At 35.7% G+C, this 14,221-nt stretch overlaps 1 protein-coding gene across 6 annotated transcripts in view; it reads right to left on the bottom strand.

Moving 5' to 3' along the window:
- PIK3CB (phosphatidylinositol-4,5-bisphosphate 3-kinase catalytic subunit beta) overlaps positions 1-14,221 on the bottom strand; it is a 185,498-nt gene that overhangs the window by 45,688 nt on the left and 125,589 nt on the right. For all 6 annotated transcript variants that reach the window (XM_053221390.1, XM_053221391.1, XM_027061739.2 and 3 more), the window contains exons 13-16: positions 10,900-11,088; positions 5,762-5,883; positions 2,046-2,189; positions 746-845 (exon numbers count right to left, since the gene is read on the bottom strand). In XM_053221390.1, the coding sequence (XP_053077365.1) occupies positions 746-845; positions 2,046-2,189; positions 5,762-5,883; positions 10,900-11,088 (555 nt within the window). The remainder of the gene's footprint in view (positions 1-745; positions 846-2,045; positions 2,190-5,761; positions 5,884-10,899; positions 11,089-14,221) is intronic.

Below are 14,221 nucleotides of genomic sequence, written 5' to 3'. Positions count from 1 at the left end.
AAAGAAGATAAGGGACTATAGGCCTGTATATATATTTTGAAAAAGCAGCTTGAGGATTCTGAATTCTAGATGTTATAACAACTATGAATTTAAGTGTCAAAATATCTCAAATTAAAACAAATGGCAGAATATATGAATCATAAATACTATATTAACTGGAAACAGTAACTCAGGGATATGAAAAAACAGGGTCTAAAAATTTCATGACCTTTGTCACCATCACCATCAAACCCATTGTTAAGCATGTCTACATGGGTATTTCCCATTAAAACTTAAGGCATATTATTAATATAGGTACTAGGAAGAATCCTTCATTTTTGAGGGAGCGTTCAATTAATGTTCGGCTAAATTTAACACTTCATTTCTTAACTTAAATTTTTATTTAAAAATGTATTAATGGGATGCCTGGGTGGCTCAGTCGGTTAAGCGTGAACTTCAGGTCATGATCTCGGGGTTTGTGAGTTCAAGCCTCACGTGGGGCTCTGTGCTGACAGCTCAGAGCCTGGAGCCTGCTTCGGATTCTGCGTCTCCCTCCCTCTCTGCCCCTCCCCCACTTGCACTCTGTCTCTCTCTCAAAAATAAATAAACATTAAAAAAATTTTTTTAATGTATTAATTAGGTTCAGTTACTGAAAGTTCCATGGAATAATGGGAGAAATAGCATATGATACAATTTATCAAATACCATGTGGCAAACTAAACATGAAAATAAAAAAAATAAAAAAACAAAAACAAAAACCAGATACCTGTTTAGAAAGCACTTTCATATGCCCTACACTTCCCCGGCAGTATGCTTCAAGGATGACACCAAACTGTACTGAGACAGCAGGAATATGCACTTCTGACCTACAAATAAGTTAATAATATTAAGATAATTTGCGTATAAAACACTTCAGATCACCAAATAAAAATACTGACTTCATATTATGAAATAAATGTATGATGCCAATCAAAACACAGAAGAATACATCATCTTGTCCACAAATATTAGTGGGATGGGCAACTTCCCAATTCTTTAAACACCACAGATCAAAAACATGTGTGATTATATAATTAACTTTTTATTCCAAAAATCCAAAATTTTCACATTTCACCTTGTTTGCTTTCTGTAGCTGAAACAGAATGTTGCCAATTAAGACAATAAAGTGAAACGCAAAGATCTGATTCACATCACACAAGTGACTAATCCCTCAATTAGCTTCAATTCAATTTTTTCTCACTTAAAGAATGGTGTACCCATTTGAAAAAGGAAGGAACAACATATTCTGTTACTCCCGGAAGGGCTTAAAAATAGGAAGGTTGAACTGGATGAAAAAGATGACAAGTTAAAAATAAGAAAGGAAAAACCTCTATGAGTAATAAAGGAAATCAAGAGTCAGAAATGTAGCTTCCAAAATCATTATCAAAATAATATAGAGCTCATTTTCCTTAAAATGTTTAGCTAAAATGGGGGAAAGTCCTATTTTTATGACAGTCATTAGTTTCAGTATTCTCAAGTCCAGATGAAAAAAACAAAAATGTCTGAGTACAGACTCAGAAATCAGGAACCAACAACTTTCATAGGAAAAAAGGACTTCATTTATCCTTTCTGATATTACTCCTATATCAACTTGGTGAAATAAGGTTCACATATTTCTAAAATTGACCTAATAAAGAAGCTGAAAATAATGTTGCTCTTGTTATAGGAAAACTTTAAAATTTTTATCTATTGGTACCCAAAGCCTTTCAGAAGGAGTAAGTGTGGTTTTAGCCCAAGAATATTAACAAAGTAAGTGCACTTTACTAGAAAATAGCAATACATTAATTTTTAGTTTCAGTTAAAAATCAAGGAGGCTTGGTGGGACACTTATCTGAATTACTTTGCCAAATCCTGAAAATTAAGAGTTGGGTATCAAGAAATAGAAGACACCAAGAAGAGTATGAATGTTATAAATGGCTCAGAAACAAGTAAAACAGCCAACTATTACAGTAAATGTCCCGTATTATGCTGATTTATATTTACAAAAGCACCAGGTAGACTCAAATCTAAAAATAAAAAAGACTTACCTAAGGTGCCAAAATAGAAACTGCCCTATCCTGCGGTTAGCAAGTGCTCTTTCTAATAGGAATCTAGAGAGGGCACAATCAAGAAAAGGCTCGTATTTCAAAACTTGCACCAGTTGTAAAAGATATTGAGAGAGTTCTTCATCACTAAAAGAAACAAAAGACAAAATAAGTCACTCAACAACCAATACCAGAAAGAGATCGCATCCCATCAAACTATCAAACACTAACTTACTGAAACGCAATGGTTCTTTTGGGTCAGGCTTGTTATGTATGCTTACATTCACTGTCCCACTATTAAAATAACACAAGAGGGGTGGCCTGAGTGGCTAAGTCAGTTAAGCATCCAACATCAGCTCAGTTACAATAAAATCGGGTACTTTAATACTGATTTCTGATCATGCAGGAAAAGTTATATACTCAGTCAACACATTTGTTTGTTTGTTTGTTTGTTTCTAAGTTTATTTTGAGAGAGAGACAGTGCAAGTGGGGTAGGGGCAGAGAGAGATGGAGAGAGAGAATCCCAAGCAGGCTCCACACTGTTAGCACAGAGCCTGACACGGGGTTTGCACTCACAAACTAAGATCATGACCTGAGCCAAGACCAAGAAAGAGTTGGAGGCTTAACTGACTGAGCCACCCAAGTATCCCAGGCAACCAGTTTTTTTAAATAAAAAAATTCCATCAGTACTTTTTAGTAATTTATTTTCCTTTCTAATCATTAGGGTTAATTCCTTTTCCCAGATTATCAGTGTGTTAAAATATTAACTTTAAATAATTTAAAGGATAAGGAAATGAGTATAACTGAGAATTGATTCACTGAATTAATACAACATAATATTGTAATTAAATGAGCTGAATTAATTAAGGTTAAGAAGTTCTCTATTTTGTGTCAATTTCTAAATCATACACTTATAAACACACTCTTATCAGAGGCAATTCCAGTGATCAGGTAAGATGAATTCCAAGTCCTCTACTTACTAACTATAGTCTTGGGCAATAAATGGTTAGGATAGTAGTCTAATGCAGATCTGGGACTGAAACCCAGTGCACTATATTAAAAAAAACCTCATTAGACAAAAATTTATCATAGGAAAATGCATCAGAAATACCAATATAGAACATGGAGATCACAGCAATCTCTTCCTGTATATAAGTTTATTTAAGAGAAACACCTGGGGGGCTCCTGGAGGGCTCAGTTGGTTAAGCATCCAACTTTGGCTCAGGTCATGATCTCATGGTTTGTGAGTTCCAAGCCCCACATTGGGCTCTGTGCTGACAGTTCAGAGCCTGGAGCCTCCTTAGGATTCTGTGTCTCCCTCTCTTTCTGCCCCTCCCCAACTCGCACTCTCTCTCTCTCTCTCTCAAAAATAAGTAAACATAAAAAAAGAAAAGAGAAGAAAAAAAAAGAAGAGAAGAGAAGAGAAGAGAAGAGAAGAGAAGAAAAGAAAAGAAAAGAAAAGAAAAGAAAAGAAAAGAAAAGAAAAGAAAAGAAAAGAAAAGAAAAGAAAACACCTGGCTCAGTATAAAGGGAGCCAGGTAGCCCCTTTCCCTCAGATCTCCAATGCAAACTTAGGGAGGTGAGACTAAAGCCCAACTTGCAGCCTCATTTTTCAAAACTATTCACCAATCTTAAGTTTATTGTAAAATCTGTGCCTTTTATAAAACTTACAAAAGGGAGGTGCCTGGATGACTCAGTCAGTTGAATGTCAGACTCTTGATTTCAGCTCAGGTCACAATCCCAGGATCATGGGATCAAGCCTTGCATCAGGCTCCACGCTGAGTATGGAGCCTGCTTAAGAGTCTCTCTTTCTCCCTCTGTGCCCCCACCCCCCTAGTCACCTATTGCTCGTGTGTGGGCACTCTCTCTCAAAAAACAAAAAAAGGGGCGCCTGGGTGGCTCAGTCGGTTAAGCGGCCGACTTCGGCTCAGGTCATGATCTTGCGGTCCATGAGTTCGAGCCCCGCGTCGGGCTCTGTGCTGACAGCTCAGAGCCTGGAGCCTGTTTCAGATTCTGTGTCTCCCTCTCTCTGACCTTCCCCTGTTCATGCTGTCTCTGTCTCAAAAATAAATAAACGTTAAAAAAAAAACAAAAAAACCCAACCAACCTATAAATGGTGTAAAAGATAGAAAGGAAGTACGAAAATTGGGAAGGCTTCCTCTTTCCGTATACTTCTAACTTCACTCCCTTAGAATAACAACTATTGAAAAGTTTGTGTAATTTCTTTTGCATATCATGTGGCTTGAAACATATATAACTTTAAAAAGAAGAAAAAGTGTAACAGTATCCATAATTTTCTCAGAACTTCTATTTTTTCAAATAGCCATACAGTATAAACCTCATTTTTGAAATGAGAAATGGATAAACCTGAATATGCCCATTGTCTGAGATGGTCTTAATAATGACATTTCTTCAAATAAATCTAACAGATTTTCATACATGTACTAGCCAAACGGGACTGTACAAACATGTTCACTGAAGCACTGGGGAACAGGGAAGTCTGGGGAAAACAAAATGCTCTTCAATAGGGAAATGCGGCAAATAAGATATATCCCTATGATAGAATATTACACAGTAGTGAAAGAAAAAGACTGTATTTATATGTAATGGTAAAGAATGACCTCAAAAACCCAACAATGAATTTTTTAAAATCAAGATTTAAAATAATACATATGGCAAAACATATTGGTGTAATTTTGTAATGTACAATATTATTCTACATATTTTTATAGATATAAAAATGCAGCATCAACAGAAATATGTGGTATAAAAGGATACAGACCAAATTCATAATCATGGTTGTTTTTGGGAAGTGAAAGTAATCAGGACTAGGTAACAAAACTATGAGGATTTCACCTTTAGCTGTAATGTTATTTGCTTAAAAGTATAAAATTTTTTAAAAAGCCAAAATATTAACACTTCTTAATTCTGAGTGGTGGACAGAAAAGAGTTAACATAGCAGCAGGCCTGACTGCTATCCTTTTAGAAAGGCTGTTAACTACACCGGCCTTTTGGCTGGCATCTGGAAACATAGCTTTTAGAAGGCTTCCCACCACCTAACAGATAAGAACGGCTTCGTGTGTGTAAACTGTTCTTACCCAACGGTTGATGCCCCAACACCCATTTTCCTTCTAGGAGTCTAGGATTTTGCTTTTGTGTTTGGCAGAGGGTGTTTATGTGACCAGCCCCCAATAAAAACCCTGGCCACCAAGTCTCTAACAAGCGCCCCTGGTAGACAATATTTCAGACACGTTGTCACAACTCACTGCTGGGAAGAATTAAGTATATTCACTGAGACTCCACTGGTAAAGAACTCTTAGAAGCTTCTGATAGTTTCCTCCAGACTTTGCTCCATGAATCTTTTTCCTTTGCCAATTCTACATTGTCTTCTTTCGTCTCATAAATCAGAGCCAAAAGTATGAGTATGCGCTGCGTCCTGTAAGTCCTAATGAATTGTGGAAACCAAGGGAGATCTTGGGGACCTTCTGACCCAGTATGTTTTTGGGTTTTCTTTTATAATATAGGCTAAACATGAAAGACAAAGGAGTCTTTGAGAGAGAGGGAGGTAGAGAAGGGAATAGGGAAGAATAGATGAAAAATATGCTTTAAACTGAGTAATTTCTAGCTCTTTTCTTTCTTATGAAACATTCAACATACATCACCTTCACTATCTACACCCAAGTTATTCCTTTCCTCAAAGAAAGCCACCTATAGTATACCTCATCTGTCGCAGGCAGCCCACAGCATATTCTCGCACGTACTGATCTGGATAGTTGAAATCTAGAAGCTCCAAGGCCTCCCGGGGGGGCAGTTTAGGCCAAATCTGAAGTAGGGCTTGAAGCTGTTGAAAATTGAAACTGGTTCAGAAATTATAGGGGGGGAAAATAATCTATTTTTCCTTGGCACACAGGAGCAGAGATGGGTCAAAAGAAAGAAAAAGCATACTTACAATTACATAGGACTCAAAAATCCACTGCTGTTTACATAAATTAATAATGTCTTTACTGAAATACTCTATAGATAAGCAAGTAATAGAATGATACATTGAATATGCGATTCTACAATCATTAGCCATTAAATAATTTTGTAATTTTGTAAAGGAAAGAGAGAGAAAGAAATGATCAAGGAATAAAGGTAGGAGAGTCTGGGTGGCTCAGTCAGTTAGGCATCAGACTCTTGATTTAAAGTTAGGTTATGATCTCACAGTTGGGGAAAGTGAACCCTGCTTCGGGATCTGTGCTGATAGTGTGGAGCCTAATTGAGATCTTCTTTCTCCCTCCCTCTCTGCCCCTCCCCTGCTCATTTGCATGCACAGGCAAGCACACACTCCTGTACTCTCTCTCTCTCAAAAATAAACATTTAAACATTTAAATCTAAAAGCAGGGGAGGGGAAGTGAGAGAGAGAGACACAGAATCTAAAGTAGGCTCCAGGCTCTGAGCTGTCAGCACAGAGCCCGATGCAGGGCTTGAACTCACGAACCATGGGATCATGACCTGAGCCGAAGTCGGAGGCTTAACTGACTGAGCCACCCAGGCGCCCCTAAGTAAACATTTTTTTAAAAAACTGATAATTATGATTCGTGTTCCTTCAAAGCTCACCCCTGTTGGACAAAAATCTTATTACTTAGTATTTGATAGATTTCAATGGGTTTTCTTGAGTTTCCAAAGAATACACACAAAATGTATGCAAGATTAGAGCTACAAAAACATGGCAAACAGATGGAAATGACCAGAGGACTTCTCTCACTTGACTGCTCAATCTCACAGTCATATTGCAAGAGGTAGCCAGTGAGTATCTGCCAGCTAGCCACCTTGTCATTTGTCATTTGACCTTGTGCATGAAACTTGGACTTTTGAGAACTAAACATAGTTTTTAGTGTATTATTATTTTTTTAATTTAACTTTATTTTTTATTTTTTAAAATTTACATCCGAATTAGTTAGTATATAGTGAAGCAGTGATTTCAGTAGATTCCTTAATGCCCCTTACCCACTTAGCCCATCCCCCCTCCCACAACCCCTCCAGCAACCCTCAGTTTGTTCTTCATGTTTATGAGTCTCTTTTGTTTTGTCCCCCTCCCTGTTTTCATATTATTTTTTTTCCCCTCCCTTATGTTCATCTGTTTTGTCTCTTAATATTCTTCTTTATCCATTCATCCATCTTCTTTATCCATTCATTCATCAATGGACATCTGGGCTCTTTCCATACTTGGGCTAATGTTGATAGTGCTGCTGTAAACATGGGGGTGCATGTGTCCCTTCGAAACAGCACATGTGTATCCCTTGGATAAATGCCTAGTAGTGCAATTGCTGAGTTGTAGGGTAGTTCTAATTAGTTTATTATTTTAATTCTACTAATTATTCAACTGCTCTCATTAACTATGTCAAGTGCCCAAAATAGGTCAGTAATATTTGAATGAATACCTAGCAGCTAAGTTAAAAGGTATTTTCTCAGATCAAGCAAATTTAACCTCATTAAAGATACTTTTTAAGAAATTAATTTTTCTGGGGTGCATGGGTGACTGAGTTCGTTGAGCATCCAACTCTTGATTTCAGCTCAGGTCATGATCTCACAGTTCCTGAGATAGAGCCCTGTGATGGGCTCTGCGCTGACAGCACAGAGACTGCTTGAGATTCTCTCTCTTCCTCTCTCTGTCCTACCACCTCTCAAAATAAATAAACTTTTAAAAAATTAACTTAATTTTTCTATTATTTTACATTTACAGAAAAAAATAACACTTCTGAATTATGGGGACAGGGCTATTAGAGAAAAAATGTCTAAAAATGCTCCTAACAAGTGTAATAATGAAAAAAAGTTTGACACATACTGGTTTAAAGATATGAAACACCTACCTCAGACCACTTTTTATCACTGATGAGACCACCCTCCCCACTTTGCCCAAAGTTCTAATAGACCAACAGTCCTCATTATGGAAAGAGGAGTCAAGAGGGACCATTTCCTGAGGGTCTGAAACAGTAGTTAAAAAAAAAACTAGCATTCCCAGTTAACACGTGGACTACAACACTACATACAAAAACAATACAGGGCAGATAACATTCTGTAATACTAGATGGTTAAACTATGCTGGGAATTAAAAAGAGCACTACTATTGGAAAGAAGTTACCTTTGGTAAGATTACTTACAATTATTAAAGAATTAATTATATAAATGTAAACTAAAAAAATTTGCAAAACTCACTACTTTAGTTTGAGGAAAGCTATGAGAGTGAATAGGGAAAATGTGACTCAGCCATATAAATAACGAATGCAGTGCCAATTAACTACCAGCCTTTTGCAAAGACTATCGAAACCCCTTCCACAGTATGTCAACAGAATATTTTCCTGTGGATTAACGGAAGGCTACTCTTTTTTAAATCTTGGGGCAGTGGAGAAGCTGCTCTTCTACAGAATTTTCACCCACGGCTTTTGCCTTTAGTATTTATTGGGATACAAACTTTGCACCAGGCTCTGGCTCTCTACTTCTTAAGACAGTCAATTTATTAAAAATTCAGTTTATATATTTTTTGCACTCATTCACTGTAACTGGCAATGGGACAAAGTTGTGAAAGCAAGCATGTTACTTTTTTTTTTTTTAACTTTTTTAACGTTTATTTATTATTGAGAGACAGAGAGAGACAAAGCATGAGCATGGGAGGGACAGAGAGATGGGGAAACACAGAATCTGAAGCAGGTTCCAGGCTCTGAGCTGAAAGCACAGAGCCCGATGTGGGGCTCAAACTCACAAACCGCGAGATCATGACCTGAGCCGAAGTTGGACACTGAGCCACCCAGGAGCCCCAAGCACATTACTATTTATTCCATCAACTTTTTTCTCAAAACTATTAAAAAAGAGGATTAGGATTGGCTTTCTTCTATTGAAATGGAGGACATTAGGTTATATCTGAAAACAATGCTTTAGATTACCTCATGGAAATGAGACAAGTATGCTAAATTCCCGAATGTAAAAAAAATTTCTGTCCCCAGGGTTCAAATAAAGAAATATTATGTATAAACTGGCTCATTCCATTTTCTGACAGTTGACCTAAGAAACCTCTCTCTCAGATATCCTTAAGAGTACAGCCAAAAATTTCTTCTATTTTAATGCTATACAAAATAATAATATGATGGATTTCTTGGATAAGCAGTTAGAACTGAACACTAATGGATACATTAGAAGCAGGCAAATGTGTCAAATAAAAAATGCTTATATCTTATGTTCCACCGTTACAGGGGTTTCATAGAAAACTAACCTTGAATGTGAATAAGTAAGTAGTCAGAAGATAACTATGTCAAAACAATCAAAACCTATCTAAATGACAAAAATAGTTCCTTTTTTCAGAGTAAACAGTGTTCATATGATCTAACTGTATAAATAGTTTAAATGAGGTACATTATAATACAATTAGGTAACATGATTCAAAAAATTGTTAAATACTAGAAATAAACTCAAGAGAAGTCCTTTCTAAACTCTAAACTTAGAGAAGTAAAATAATAAAATAAAATAAAATAAAATAAATTTTAAATATATATGATTAAAATAAATATGCATTTCTTGAAAATCTTTAAAAGTCATTTTATGGGGCACCTGGGTAGCTCAGTCTGTTAGGCATCGACATCAGCTCAGGTCATGATTCTCACAGCTCATGAGTTTGAGCCCCACATCAGGCTCTGACCTGACACCTCAGCCTGCTCAGACTCTGTGTCCCTCTCTCGCTCTGCCCCTCCCCCACTCATTCTCGCTCTCTTGCTGTCTCTCTCAAGAATAAACGTTAAAAAAATTTTTTTAGGGGCGCCTGGGTGGCGCAGTCAGTTAAGCGTCCGACTTCAGCCAGGTCACGATCTCGCGGTCCGTGAGTTCGAGCCCAGCATCAGGCTCTGGGCTGATGGCTCGGAGCCTGGAGCCTGTTTCCGATTCTATGTCTCCCTCTCTCTCTGCCCCTCCCCCGTTCATGCTCTGTCTCTCTCTGTCCCAAAAATAAATAAAAAATGTTGAAAAAAAAAATTAAAAAAAAAATTTTTTTTAAGTCATTATAGATTTTACACCTGAAATGAATATAACGCTAATATAACTAGAATTAAATTAAAAAAAATTTTTTAAGTTGCTATAGATTTACTAAGACCAGAAAACTTTTAAAAAGATCAGTTGAATTCAAACAAGTAAGGTAAACAAATTTGGTTATTTTAAACATACCAAATGGATTCATTCTGATTAAAAAACCATTTCAAGGATCTTTCTATAGAGCACTGATAACCACTGCATTTAATAAATGACAGTGCTTTTTCCAAGTTCTGAAAATTAAATCAAGAAACTAAAATTTGTTTGGCTCTTTTGAACAATTTTTTTCCTTTCTTTATTCTGCCTCAAGGCAAACATTCATCAATACTGCCCAATTAAAATGAATGTTAAAAGTGGTCTAAAAGGTTTATGCTCTAAAACATCAGCTTCTAGAAAGAGGTAATTTTCAAACAATACATGTTCATTTTAGAACAGTCATCGCAAAAATTAAAGTCATTTTAATATTAAAACATTGGAGCTCATTGAATGAAACTGTTAGAAATAATCCAGAACCTACTTACTACGCGCAGGTAGTAATTACAATGATTACACCAAAAGCAATGTTTTAATTGTTCTTAGTGAAAGATATAGAAAACCTACCTAAAATCTGGAATTTTAAAATCTTAAACTTTCTAGTCTATCATTTAGAGTATATGTAAAGGTTTAAAACATGAAAATTTCTCCTATGGAAAATTATCCAATCTATGGAGATATACCTATGTTAGAAAGGACAATGTACATGAAATCAACAAAGTAATATATATTCCCAAAAAGAATTATAAAAATTATCTTTTACTCTTACCTGAGCAACATCTTCAAGTTTATTCCACTTGATCGACAGCAGTAATTTTGGCAGCGACTGTGGGAAATTCTCTCTGCAATCTTGTCGCAAAGTCCAAATAAGATCCATTTCGTTCTCACACAGTTGAGACAAGGGATCCCTGTCCAAGATTTCTTTCAGTACAGCAAGAAACTTTTTTCCACCTCGACTCTAAGAAAGTAAAATACTCATTCATCACATAATTTAATTCTGTGAACAGCACTGGCAAACACTTAGCAAATTTATATACAAGAAATTTATAAACAATTCATGAGCTTTAACATGTAAGATACTAAAAATCGAATTCCTTAAAAAGATTACTAAGGATGGATGCCCTTTTTATATGTTTTATTGATAGAATATTAAATTTGTAAGCTAAGGATGAAGGAAAGAATTATTTTTAAACAGTTCTTAAAAAGGGGGGGAAATATGGATTCTTTAAAAGTCCATGTGCAAACAGTAGGTGGCAGAATTGCAATTTGGATTAAAAAGTCATTTATTATTTGAACTGAATTTCCTATCTTTCCATTTTAATTTTTAATTTCTATAAACAAATAAAACAACAAAGACAAACCAAACATATGAAGTTTTTAAAAAAGTGTAAGTGTCTTGTTAGCTCAGAGGCATAAAAACCACTGGATTAAGCAATAAATCTTGGATAAAACTAAACATGAAACAAATACAGTTATCCCATTTTCTTTCCCGATCCTTGTAAGAATAAACTAAAATAATGAAGATGGCCCGTGCTATTTTTTGGATCTAGACTCTGAATTATAGTAACATGAAAAAAAAAAAAGAGATTCATTTCCCATACTTAAAGAAAAACTTTATCATTTAGGCCAAAATACATTTAAAAAAAAAAAAAAAAAACCTTTCCAGAATAGGAATTTTTAACTGATATTTCATATAAGCATTAAACTAGTTATATTATTTTCTAAAGTAATGAGATTAAAAATAATATATGCACATGCACAAAAGAATGGGGATTATAATTCTCTACACAGACAGAACTGTCTATGATAAAAATCTGAAAGAATCAACAAAAATATTACCAGAACATAATTAAAGCAAGATTGTAGAACACAGGTTAGTATACAAAAGTAAATGACTTTCCTATATATCAGCAACGTAAGTGCTATTTGAAATTAAAAACCTAATACCACTTACGTTAGCACCCAAAAATATGAAAACTTAGGTATAAAACTAACAAAATACGTACAAAATCTATATGAGGAAAACTACTGAACTCTGGTGAAAGAAATCAAAGAACTAAATAAACAGAAAGATATTCCATGTTCATGAATAGTAAGATTCAGTACTGTCAGAATGTCAGCTCTTGCCAACGTAATCAACAGATTTAATGCAAACCCAATCAAAATTCTGTAGATGTCAATAAAGCGATTCTAAAGTTATATGGAGAGACAAAAGACCCAGAACAGCCAACAAAATAATGAAGAAGCAATAAAGTTGAAGGATTGACACTACCCAACTTAGTAAAAATAAATGTGAAACACAAAACTATAAAACTCCTAGCAGATAATATAAGAGAAAACCTAGATGACCTGGGGTTTGGCAATGGTTTTTTACATACAATACCAAAGGCATGATCCATCAGTTAAAGAACCATTAATCTGGATTTCAGAAAATTTAAAATTATCTCCTCTGTGAAAGACACTGTCAAGGGAAGGAAGAGAGAAGCTACAGATTGGGAGAAAATACCTGCAAAAAGACTTACCTGATAAAAGGCCATTACCCAATTACACAAACAGCCCTTAAAAACTCAACAATTAGAAAATAAACCATCAGACTAAAATATAAGTCCTGAACAGACAGCTCACCAAACAAGGTAGAGACGTAACAAGAGCATATAAAACGATGCTTAACATCCTATGTCATCAGGGAAAGGCAAATTAAACAAATAAGAGATAAGACTACACACCTATTAGAATGGCCAAAATCCAGAATACTGACGACATCAAATGCTGTTGAGGATATGGAGCAACTCTTATTCACTGCTGGTGGCAATGCAAAACACTGCAACTGCTTAGAAAAACAGTGTGGCAGTGTCTTACAAAACTAAACATACTCTTACCATACAATCCAGTAATCATGCCCCTTCGTATTTACCAAAAGGAGTTGAAAATTTATGCCCACCAAAAACCCCGCACATGGATGTTTATAGCATCTTTATTCAAAATTGTCAAAATTTAGAAGCAACCAAGATGTCCTTCAGTGGGCGAATGGATAAACTGTAATACATACAGACAACGGAGTATTATTTAACACTAAAAGGAAAAGAGCTTTCATGCCACAAAAAGACACGGAGGACCCTTAAGTACATAGCACTAAGGGAAAGAAGCCAGTTTGAAAAGACTGCATACTCTAGGATTCCAACTTATATAACATGTAGAAAAGACCAAACTATGGAGAGAATAAAAAGATCAGTGGTTGCCAGGGGTAGGGTGGGGAAATGAATAGGCAGAGCACAGAGGATTCATGGGACAGTAAAAATATTCTGCATAATATGATAGTGATAAAAACATATCACACATTGTCCAAACTCACAAAATACACAACACCAAAAATGAAACCCAAGGTAAACAAACTATGGACTTTGGGTGATTATGATTTGTCAATATAGGTGCATTCTTGGCAACAAATACACCACTTTGGTGAGTGATGTCGCTAATGGGAAAGGGAGATGCATGTGAAGGGATAGGGGTATATGAGAAATCTCTGTACCTTCCTGCTAATTTTGTTGTGATCCTAAAACCGTTCTTTAAAAAAATTATTTTACACACACACACACACACACACACACACACACAGTGTACAATTACAATGGGTTTATATTCAGACCTTCAACCTAAAAATGGTATGCTCTCTTTTACAGGCTTGACAGGTTTCTCCGAAAAATTATCATGACAGGTCATCAGAATCTGAAAATGAAACTCCTACACTTACTTACACATCTCAAAATGAAACCTGCTGCTGCAAACAACACAGTATAAATTGTTCATGTCAGCGAAATGCAGACTGCCGTTAAATACTGCAAAAAGCTAGCAAACCTACTGTAATTTTGTGAATCAAAATTAGACTCTACAGACCTACTGTAAGTAAATATCCTGAAGACCTATGAATAAACTAAGAGGGAAAAGCAAGGGGATTGGCTCTATAATTGTACTGTGATTGTTTACCGAGCTATGAAAAGCACAGCACTGAATAAAGCCAAGGTAAAAATAAACAACTACCAGAAATGTGGCAGGAAGCCCAAAGAAAACACAGAATCTTACATTCTTTTGCA

Source organism: Acinonyx jubatus, chromosome C2 (genome assembly GCF_027475565.1).
Source record: "Acinonyx jubatus isolate Ajub_Pintada_27869175 chromosome C2, VMU_Ajub_asm_v1.0, whole genome shotgun sequence".
NCBI lineage: Eukaryota > Metazoa > Chordata > Mammalia > Carnivora > Felidae > Acinonyx > Acinonyx jubatus.
Note: the sequence above shows the minus strand (reverse complement) of the source record. Positions and strands in the feature narration are given on the sequence as shown.